Source organism: Camelus bactrianus, chromosome 6, assembly GCF_048773025.1.
Source record: "Camelus bactrianus isolate YW-2024 breed Bactrian camel chromosome 6, ASM4877302v1, whole genome shotgun sequence".
Lineage (NCBI taxonomy): Eukaryota > Metazoa > Chordata > Mammalia > Artiodactyla > Camelidae > Camelus > Camelus bactrianus.
Window position 1 is genome coordinate 62425431 of NC_133544.1, and position 10909 is coordinate 62436339.

A 10909-nucleotide genomic window follows, 5' to 3' on the forward strand; every position below is an offset into this window, starting at 1 on the left:
AACAGTCATGAAGATACCTGCATTTGGGAATTTCACAAGATTATTTCCATCTGGGGGTTCTCAAGAGTGCTTCCTGTAAGAGGTGGCATTTGGGTCAACCCCTTAAAGGAATAATCAGGCTTTGGATAGATAGGGGGAAAGGTCTGCAGCTGAAGTCAGGGGATGAAGAAAGGAACAACCTTTGCCATCAGCTCAAAGCATGCCTCAAAGGAGAATGAGGTTTCATTGGGAGAATTATGGGTGAATGGTTGGACTCCTCGAGGGCTGGGAGGGGAAAAAATGCTCTCAAGGCATTACGGTGAAGGAAATTATACCACAGAACATTGTGGGAAGGATGGGTCTATAAAATTCTTTTTGACCTTGACCCCCGTTCCTCAGCCAATGCCATCTTTATTTCTGTAGCTATTACACGGAAGAAATCAAGGGCCAGATAACCTGTAGTCGCCAAAGTAACACGACTCATTAGTAAGCGGCAGAGCCGCTCTTGAGTACAAATCCACTCATTCTATAGCAGGAACCAGCCTACACGCCCACGTTCGAAGCTCCACTCACAGACGCTGGACGCGGGGCACGGGCTCCACCCAGCTGGCTCAGCGGGGCCGGTAGGGGCGGGCGGCACAGGTGACAGGCGCAGCCATCCTGCAATGAAGAGCCGAAGTGGGGTATCGTAGCCAATCAGCGTGCGGGCAGCTTTCTTTAGTTTACAGTTGGGGGTTCTTTCCAGTCCGCTGGAGACAAAGGCGGGGCAAGCTGGATGCGGCTGGTAATTGGACAAAACGAGACCCTCTAAGCCTATCAAAGAGCACTGCGTGGGCGGGACTCAGGAAGCCAGTCCAACTTGGAGTCTCCGGTTGTGTGTCCCGCAGGCAGGCGCAGCTCTGCGGGCGCCGCTGGAGGGCGGAGGGGAGGTGGAGTTCGGTGCTGCAACGTGCAATCCCGGCCGGCTGCATTCCGGACCGAGTGGGGGCCAGGCGCCGGGCTGAGGTCCGCCGGAGCCAGCGGGCTACCTTTGAGCCGAGTCAGCGTCACCGTCGAACCTAAGTGAGGGGGCACAGGGAAGAGCCCAAGAGGGCTCTGGGGCTCTGGAGGGGGCTTCGTGGATGCGAGCTGGGGCCCTGCTCGCCATGGGGGAGGTGGAGATCTCTACCCAGGCCTACGTGAAGATGTGCCTGCACGCCGCCCGGTATCCGCACGCTGCTGTCAACGGGCTACTGCTGGCGCCGGCGCCGCGGTCGGGAGAATGCCTGTGCCTCACCGACTGTGTGCCCCTATTCCACAGCCACCTGGCCCTGTCTGTCATGCTGGAGGTCGCTCTCAACCAGGTGCCGCCTCTGGACGCCCATTGACCATCGCAAACCCCCCTAATACCCCTAGCCCAAGCCCATCCCTGGCCTCTTGGCAATAGTGCGCACCCACAGGGCGGGTTACTGATGGCCCCTTTCCCATGGCAGGTGGATGTGTGGGGCGCCCAGGCCGGGCTGGTAGTGGCTGGGTACTACCATGCCAATGCAGCTTTGGACGATCAGAGGTGAGTTGGGTAGCCAGAGGCAGAAGGCTAAGGGTTATTGGGGGTGGGGTGGGGTCAAGAGAACCCCTTTTGGTCATTCCTTCCATCTTTCCTTCATCGAAAGCTTAGGAGTAGGCACTGCACACCAGGCACTAGGATGGGTACTGCAGTGAGGGAATACAAAGAAACATACTTTCCTGGAGGAGCTGCCATGGTAGTGGGAAGGACAAATGAGTTTCAATAAGGACAGGCTGACACTTATTGAGTTGTCCCCCAAGTGCTGAAAGAACACAGACAAAGTCCAACCAGCAACTTATCAAAAAGGGAGTTTCTTTTTACATATACAGTTGACCATGGAATGACAAGGGTTTGAACTGTGGGGGGCCACTAATAGGCAGAACTTTTTCACTGAGTGGGATCCGCAGCGGTTGAATCTGTGTGGAATCCAGAATAGGGAGGGCCCAACTGTAAAGTTATCTGTGGATTTTCAACTGCTGGAGGGTCTGTGCCCTAACCTCTTTGTTGTTCAAGGGTCAACTGTATATAGAAAAAGTTATCTACTTATATAGTAATCATGTATCTGGATCAAATCATACTGTTCTGTAATTTGCTTTTCCCTCCTTAATAAATATCTGACATCTTTCCATCTCTACACCAATATCTACCTTACCCTAACAGTTATATAGTATGAATATGGATGTACCTTAATGCCTTACATTAAACATTGAGGTTGTTTCCAATTTTTTGGTGATTACATACACTGTTCTATTATTACAATAAATTCTTTGTAAGTAGAAATTCTAGATAAGCATACATAATATACAGTATAAATCTGAGTGGTTATGCCAAATTTCTCTCTAAAAAGACCATCTTAGATTTTCACTCTCACCAGCTTTGTCTGAGCTCCTGTTTCCCACAGCACTCAAGCATCAAGCAGCCATGCACGAAACATCAAGCAGGCCTGATGCGCCTAGGCCAGCTACACAGAAAGGCCATCACTGGGTCCATGTCCATGGGATCTGGGATGCCCAGCTCAGATGGATGTGGTCTGCTCACAGTAGGCTCCTCACTCCTCTGATCTTCCCTCTACACAGCCCTGGGCCCCTGGCCTTGAAAATTGCTGGGCGGATTGCAGAATTCTTCCCTGATGCAGTACTTATTATGGTGAGGCTTGGGTTTCAGAGTGGGGAGTTGGAAAGAAAGTAGGAAGGGGCATCCCTGAAACCCTCAACTGCCCTTCCCTGTCCACACAGTTGGATAATCAGAAACTGGTGCCCCAGCCTCACGTGCCCCCAGTTATCGTCCTAGAGAACCATGGTCTCCGCTGGGTCCCCAAGGACAAGAACTTGTGAGTGCCCCACTCCCTCTACCTCTTCTTGGAAGCCCACAGCTCCTGGGCCTCCTCTGTCCTTGGTTCTGCCCCAAGGGTCCTTCTCTGGACCCTAACCTCTGCCAATTGTCTGGCCCCACTGCCTGCTGGGTTTGACCTCCATGGGGGTTATTATTTCAGAGTGATGTGGAGGGACTGGGAAGAGTCACGGCAGATGGTAGGAGCATTACTGGAGGGCCGGGCCCACCAGCACCTTGTGGACTTTGACTGCCACCTTGATGACATCCGGGAAGATTGGACCAACCAGCAGCTCAATGCCCAAATCACCCAGTGGGTTGGTCCCACCAATGGAAATACCTGAGCCAGGGCCAGCGGGGAGGCTCAGGATCCAATAAAGAGACTTGGGTTGTTGGGCAGTGGTATGACTATATTTATTGTGCCCGGGAGACAAGGTGAGGGAGAAACCTCAACAGGCAGAAGGTGGGGCAAGTCTGGAGTCCCCTGTGAAAGTCTGGAAGGTCTCTGCTGGACCCATCACAGAATGAGGAGGCTTTCAATAGATCATCCCCTTTGTTTCTCCCCTGGGCTTCTTGAGCTTCTCGAAGTTCTTCAGGATGATGTCATATAACACAGCCTATGGGGCCAGGGAGGAGTGGGGGTCAGCTGCAGGCCCCCAGTGCCACTGTGCCCCATTTCTAGCCTTGTGGAAAGGTTGAGCTTTGTTACCCTTCACCCCCAGCCTGCAGGGTCAGGGAGTAGGTGGCCTGGGAAAGCTGCTTCTGCCCACCCCTGCCCTCGCCTCCTCACATAAGCATTGCGGATCTCCATGACCATCAGCCGGATGTCCCGGTACTCTGCCTCATCCAACTCATGTACCAGCTGCCGATAATCACCCTGCGGGAGACGCGGGTCAGGCCTGACCAGATGTGTCCCTCCTCCCACACACCCTGACCTGGGCCTCACCTACCACATGAGGCTGCTTAGCTGCTTTGGCCACGGCATCACCCCGCTCAGAGAAATACCTGTGGGAAGTAGAAGGGTGTGGAGTGGGAGGAGGAGGGAGCCTAGGCCCCCATACCAGTCAAAGGCAGAGTGTGCATGCTGGTGCAGGTGGGCAGTCACTGTAGTCACTCACTTGGAGATCTGAGTGTGGAAGCCTTCCAGCTTGGTGTGAAGGCTGGTCATCAGCTCAAACACCTTCTCCTGGGGAAAGAAAGCAAGAGGGGAAGTGGAAAGCAGCATGGACTGGAGAGGTAAGGCAGGGAGAAGAGTTGGGCAGCACTCTCACCTGGACAGCCACTCCAAAATTATTCCCATCCTCAATCCGAGGTATCTGCAGCTGCAACCAGGTGGTGACCTGATAGGAGGGAATAGCAGCAAAGCCCCATCAGCCCCTAACCCAATTCCCAGATTCCTGTCCTCCTTTGTTTCCCTGCCCACAGTGAGTGTATGCCAGCTCCATCCTGCACCCCAGGGCCTGGAATTCTGGCTTTGCTTGCTGTGCCCTCTCCTGCTAAGACCTGGCAGGTGCCATGCCCTAACTGGCAGGGGTGAAGGAGGACAGAGGGTTTGATCTGAAGCCTGGGGATGGAAGTAGGAGGGCTCACCAGGTTGAGCTGCTCAATGACATCCTTAATCTCAGGCTTCAGCCGCTGCAGGAGGACCACGATCTTCTCATTGCAGTTCACTGGGCCACAGGGCGGACCTAGGAAGTGGGCACTGGGTCAGTCACATGGCGGGGACTGTGAGGGGCAGGGAAGAGGCATCCTTAGAGAGGAGATCCTGGGAGGTGAGACTCAAGTCCCTTCCACCATAGTCATACCTTTATCTTCATCTTCCCCTTTCTTCTTTTCATCCTTGTCTTCCTTCTGTAGGGAGAGGGGTGCTCTTGGGAGTCAGCCCTAAGGCTGACTTTCCCCAGGGTTGGGTCCCTCCTCTCACTTCTTCCTGACTTGCCTCCTGCTGTTTCTTCCGCTCCTCCTTCTCTTTCTCCTTGACTGGATCGGGCACTGGGATGTCCAGAGGGGCCTTCAGATTGCTCAGGTTGAATTCATTGAGAGCTGGCTCCTGGTGCAGGGTGGGAGAAGGGCTGGAGGCAGGGGCGAAATCTCACCTCCTCACTCTCATGGCTCCCCAGACTCTACCTTTGCCCCCTACTCTCTATTCCCTGCCCAGTCCCAGTACCTTTAAAAATGCATCCAACTCAGAAATCTTCTTGGGGAAATAGTTCCCAAGCAGGTTCTCTGTCTGTTGTGAAGTAGGGGTGGGAGGAGGATGGGGGTCAGAATCAAATGTCTTTTTCCAAGGCAGCGACCCAGGGCTTGCCACTGCCCAGCAAGGAAGGGTTGAGCAGTGGGACAGGGTAGAGATGGAGTGGTGACCAGGCAGGTCTTACCTTAGTACACAGGTCTTCCCGGAACACATCCACCTGCGGGACACAGGCAGCCCTTCAGACACCTGGCTTTATGGCCAGTTCATTCGAGGACCCTTTGGGTTGTGGAGGGCCTGACCTGGGGAAGGTTGGAGTAGTCCCCGTGGGGCAGGATTTGGGGAACGAGAATATTCGTGGTGGTGAAGGGCGAGGGGTTCAAGTGGGAACAGATCCCTCGGGTCTCCTGGACTGGGTGAGGAGGGATGTAAGAGAGCCGCAGCGACTGGGGCGGGATCGGAGTGCCCTGTGGAGTGGCGGGGCCCCCCATGGTGGCAGGGCCGGGAGTCTCCCCGTCTGTGTGTGGGCCCGGCGCCGGGCCAGCGGACTTCCCCTCCACGCCAGCGCTCCGCTTCACCTCACCCCGCTGAACCTCGGCCGCCTCGCCTCTCTCTCCCCGCAGGCAGACCTGGCTGGGCTCCCCGGGCTCAGGTGCTCTGGGCACGGGGGCTCACGAGGAACTCCGACGACTGACCCCGACTCGGGTCGGGGGGCTGGGGGGGGCGGGTCTAGGACGCCTGCGGCCTTTCCCAGCCACGCCTCCCTGATAAGCCCTTCCTCGAACCCGCGGCGCTCACCTTGGCTTGGGCTTCAGGCTGGACCCTGAGCGTGGCCATGGCCGGGGCGGGGGCCTAGCGCCGCACGCGGAGCGAGGAGTGGGCACCGGGAAGAGAAAGCGAAAGCAGCGCTCGCGCCCTGCACGGCCTTCCCGGGTAGTGGGAGTGGAGGCACTGGAGGAGGCGGGGACAGACCGGGGAGAGGTGAGGGGCGGAGGGGCGCGAGGAGGCGGTCCAGCCAGGGCTCCCTCTAGAGCTCGAGAGGCGCGTTTCCATCGCCCCGCCTCCCCCTCCCCATCTCGCCACCTCTGCCAGTCTCTCCACTCCCCGCCTGCCGACTCCGCCCACCCCGCCACTCCTTCCCCGCTCTGCTCTCGACGCCCCGCCTACCCCGCCTTCTTTCCTTTCCAGGTTTCCCCGCACTAGACTTGTTGCCCCCCCCCCCCAAGCTGTTACTCCCGCCCCCCGCCAGTGCCTGCCTCTGGACTCCTCGCCTCCCATCTCTCCATCCCCCTGACTGCCCTCTGGCTCTTGTCTTTACCTGTTCGGCGTGGGACAGTGACAAGCTTTATCTGGTTCTCTTCCTTCTTTTCTCGGTGGTGTAGCCAGACCTGGTCTCCCTTTGCCCTGCCAGCGTGGACCCCTGGGTCCACGGGCCCATATAGTGACACTCAGACTCCAGCACCACCCCATCACGGGCCCCAGGCAGCTCTCTTCCGACCCTTGAGGATTCCATTCTTTTGTAATCCACTCTCCACACAGCAGTGGGATTCCACCTTTCTCTTGCTCAAAACTTTCTCAGCTTCCTGTTGACCTTAGAACGAAATCCAGAGGACTTTCCTGGCCCAAAAGGCCTGCCTGGCACCTGTTCCCCTTGCAGTTCACTTTCCACTGCTTTCATTTTACTTACATATACCTGGGCTTTCCATTTGTACTCAAACCTGTCAGTGTCACATTCATTCGTGCTTCAGGACTTTTGCTCTCGTTAATCCCTTTGCCTGACACACCCTTCTGCTGCCTCAGGACGTCATTCTATTCTCAGCTTAAATGTCACTTCTTCAGGGAGAACTCTATCTTCCTTATAAAGTAACTCCCTCCAAGTCTATTAGAAAGCAGTCTGTTTTAGTACCTTCACAGCTCTCTCTCTGATATTAGCCAGTTTATTTTTTGAGGATAGCGTGGTTTAGATCAGGGGTTGGTTTAGATCAGGGTCTTTTCTGTAAAAGACCAGATAGCAAATATTTTATGCTTTGTGGGCTATACAGTGCCTATAGCAACTACTCAACTCTACCATTGCAGCAGGTTAACAGCTATACCTAAATGAATTAGCATGGCTGGTTCCTATAAAACTTTATGGACACTGGCACTTGAATTTCATGTCATGAAATATTCTTCACAACAGGGACCACAGGGAACTATATTCAATTTCTTGTAATAACATCTAATGGAAAATAATCTGAAAAGATAAAATATGTATGTATATATATGTGTAACTGACTCACTTTGCTGTATACCTGAAACATTGTAAATCAACACTTCAGTAAAAAATTTTAAAAACATATTCTTTGATTTTTTTTTCAACCATTGAAAAATGTGAAACCATTTCTTAGCTCTCAGGCCATACAAACACTGGCCACAGGAGGGCTGTCGTTTGCTGATCCCTGATTTAGAGCACAGACCATGGACCCATACTGCCTGGGTTAATTCTGGCTCTGATATTTACTAGCTGTGAAAAAGTTACTTAACCTCTGTACCTCTGTTTTCACAATTGTACGATGGGAACACTACCAAAGCTACCTCACAGTGTTGTTGTTGTGAGGGCTAAATAATGTGAATTTATATAAAGAACTTAGAGACACTTAGAATGGTGCCAGGCACAGACTAAGCACAATATAAGTGTTTGCTATTTTTATTTGTGAGTTTATCGTCTCCCTCCCCTAGTAGCCCATGAGTCCCAAATGGCAGAAACTTTGTCTTACCACATGGCATGGAACTATGCTTGGCTCAATGAACATCAGTTAAAGAGCACACATAGAGCCCCCTACAGGAAGACAGGGTAGGAAGGGTCCCTAAGTAGGGTGCCTCTAAGGATGGCAGAGGGGAGATTCAGTGGTGGAGGCAGGAAAACCAGATCAATCAGGCTGGAGATGGAGCATCTACTCAGCAGGAATGCCGCCCATACCTAAGGGCACTGTTACCTGCCCTAGCGGTGCTTGTCCTTGACATCAGAACCCCAGATAGCTTGAAGTCTGCAAGAACTAGGAGACTGAAAGGGTAGCTGGAGGGAAAGCGACCAAGTACAAGGACACTCAAGGTCAGTGACAGCAAGGAATGGCTGAGGAATCCTGGTGACAACAAGACTCTCTTTTCATCCTTCCCACCCTTTGCAGGTCCACCAACCAAATGATGAGCGAAGCCAGAGCCAGGCCTGATGTGCCTTTATTTCTTTCAGTTATGCTTGTGGCTGGAGTGGGGGCGAGGGAAGAGCCCATGGCCCGGGCTCCCTGGAGACCAGGGCTGATGATACCAGCTGCCGTAGGTAAGGTACCAGGCAAAGGTGCCCACGGCGGCGCCCACCACCTTGTGAGTGTACTGGTGGAAATAGATGACGGTACAGAGCAGCAAGAAGTTCCAGAGGCCCAGCAGCAGCACGTTGAGCAGGAAGACGAGGCGCAGGGGCGCGCCGGCCGGCAGCCCGTGGGCCAGGTACTTGGCGAACACTGCCGCCTCCTCAGCCATGAGGAGGCAGCAGAAGGTGAGCAGGAAGGTGTGGGAGGAGACGGTATAGCCCCGCCACTGGTGGCCGGCTGCCAGGCAGCTGCGGCGGTCAGGCAGCTCGTGGAGCAGCAGGCCCTGGGGCAGAGGCTCAAAGCAGGAGCCGGTCAGGTCCTCGATGAGCAAGAAGGCCCGGCCGGCTCCCCGCCACACAGCTGCCCCCACCACCAGCCGGCTCAGGTGCCGGGCAGTCACTGCCACACGCCGTGTAGCCAGGAACACCACCAGCAAGACGAAGCCCCCCAGGAAGGTGCATGTCCAGCCCCACGCTGAATTTACAAACTTTCTGTGGGCAGAGAAGAGGGAAGGCTTCTGAGACCCTCTGAGCCCCATCTCCCCACCCTGCTCTGTGTTCCCATCAGGACTTGCCTCTGGTCCCAAATAGCAGCACTGGTTCTCTGTTTCCTCTGCCCTCGACCCACCCGGCCCCCATCCACTTAAAATTGGCCATCTCCTTAGAGGCCCATTCAGCCTTCTAGGGTCCATGTTTTCTCTTTGGCCCTGCTCCTGTACCCCCATGACTCTGTTCCCCTCCCCCCTCTGATCTTCTCCTCAACCTCCTAGCGTATTTTTAGTGTCCTGGACTGGCAGGAGGACAGAAACCTTAAGGAGGGAGCTGGGATCCTAGAGCCCAGGGAGCCGCTGGGCGCCCACAGCCTCGAATGGACTCACATGTTGAAGAAGTTGCCGTGGCTGGCGAAGATGGTCCGAGGATTGACATGGAACTGCAGAAGGGGCCCGAAGATGACCACTGCTGCCAACCAGGCGTGGTAGAGGCGCCGTAAGCAGGGGCTGCCCAGGAGGCGGGCGGCCTGTTCACTTCCAAAGTACAGCAAGGCAGAGGCCACCCAGAGCAGCACCTTAACCAAGCAGCCCAGCAGTGACCGGATCTGGGCCCCGGCCCTGGGCCCTGCCCCCACCACCGGCCCCCTCTCCATGTTCCCTCCCCTCCCCACTAACGGCTTGTTCTGCTGGGCAGCTGAGGAGGGGCTGATGCCCCCCCCCACCAGACAAGGACAGGCAGTGACAGGTGTGGCAGACACAGGGCAGAGCCCTGTTGGCAGCTGGCAGGCGAGGGAGAGGGGCGGGGGGCAGTAAGGGGCCAGGGCAGAGGACTGCCACGTCAACAGGGTTCTTGCCTCGGGTATGTGTCCTGACAGCAGCCTGTGTCCTCCCTTATTAGTCCTGTGTCCTCTAGACCCTCTAGGTTTCTGTCCCCAGCTAAAACCATGTTCTAGTTCATGTTTCAGGGCCACGCCTGCTGTTCAGGATTGTTTTTGTCCACAGCCTGCTTGGGTTTGCCTGTCTCTGTTTGGTAAGCCAAAGTCACCCCCACCCAACCCAGGTTGGACTCTCAATGCCCCAAAGATCAGGTTTACACCCAGGTGACAGGAAGCGGAGGAGACTCCAGAAGGAAAACCCCCAGCCTGGAGTCCATCGAAACCTTAGGTTGTGTCCCCAGTTTCCCTGGGCCTTAGCTGCATGTAAGACTTGGACTCTCAGCCTGACCGCTGGGGCTGGAGCCATAGGGTGGCGAGCAACCTACCCAAGAGAAGTCCCTGTTACTCAGTAATTGCTTTGAGATCCCTTTTTGTCTTCCTCCCTCATTCCTCAAAACTGGTGGAGGGATTTCAGAGCACAGTGGAGGCCCAAGAAGTAGTGAAAGGAATGAGCAAAAAAAGGACACTTGTCTTCTGGGCCCAACTCTGTGGCTTTGGGAAAATCAATTAACCCTCCTTGGTCCTCAGTGCCCTCATCTGCAAACCGAGGGATGAACCCATCAGGATCCTTCCAGGTCCTACAGCCCATACCTTGACATGGACCCTATACGAGATCTATAGAAGCCCTCACACATTTTCAAGTGGACACAAAATTTTTCATTGTAATTTAAATAGCTGCAAAGGACATAATTTCCAGTGTATTGTATATACTGACATTTCCAAAATAAAGCTATTTATATCACTCTTTTAAATATATCCATAGAATCTAAACACAAGTGATTCTATACTTCACCATCATCTATTTAAAAAACACGTGACAAGATCTTAATAGTCAGAAATTATGTTTCCATCCTACTTTCCCCAGAGAATTTATTCTAATGTTTTTATGCCTGGAAGTCTTTTATTGATTATACTTCTCTGCAAAAAGTATACAAATTTGAAACAATTTTTACACATTTCCTGTGATCATAAAGCCCTAAAAGTGAAATTTTTTCTCTTCCAGATTGAATTTTCATATATTGTTAGTAGTACAAATTTTAAAATTGTTAATAGTACAAAATGTATAATTAGTACAACAAACATTTCACACAG

General features: G+C 53.7%; 3 protein-coding genes across 3 annotated transcripts; 1 reads left to right on the plus strand and 2 right to left on the minus strand.

The window, feature by feature from the left end:
- Nucleotides 1-390: 390 nt before the first annotated feature.
- On the plus strand, nt 391-3253 carry EMC9 (ER membrane protein complex subunit 9). Its single transcript, XM_010954752.3, has 5 exons — nt 391-1322; nt 1452-1528; nt 2602-2671; nt 2761-2855; nt 3018-3253. Exons 1-5 carry the CDS (start codon nt 1101-1103, stop codon nt 3196-3198), a joined length of 645 nt encoding a protein of 214 aa, XP_010953054.1. The 5' UTR covers nt 391-1100; the 3' UTR covers nt 3199-3253.
- Nucleotides 3244-6020, minus strand: PSME1 (proteasome activator subunit 1). The gene is made up of 11 exons (XM_010954753.3): nt 5844-6020; nt 5233-5265; nt 5022-5084; nt 4794-4904; nt 4660-4705; nt 4445-4542; nt 4126-4194; nt 3973-4040; nt 3805-3859; nt 3645-3731; nt 3244-3471 (listed from the first exon to the last, which is right to left on the minus strand). The coding sequence occupies exons 1-11, from the start codon at nt 5880-5882 to the stop codon at nt 3391-3393; spliced, it is 750 nt and encodes a 249-aa protein (XP_010953055.1). The 5' UTR covers nt 5883-6020; the 3' UTR covers nt 3244-3390.
- Nucleotides 6021-8245: 2225 nt separating this feature from the next.
- On the minus strand, nt 8246-10457 carry FITM1 (fat storage inducing transmembrane protein 1). Its single transcript, XM_074365736.1, has 2 exons — nt 9270-10457; nt 8246-8883 (listed from the first exon to the last, which is right to left on the minus strand). Exons 1-2 carry the CDS (start codon nt 9533-9535, stop codon nt 8271-8273), a joined length of 879 nt encoding a protein of 292 aa, XP_074221837.1. The 5' UTR covers nt 9536-10457; the 3' UTR covers nt 8246-8270.
- Between the last annotated feature and the right edge of the window lie 452 nt (nt 10458-10909).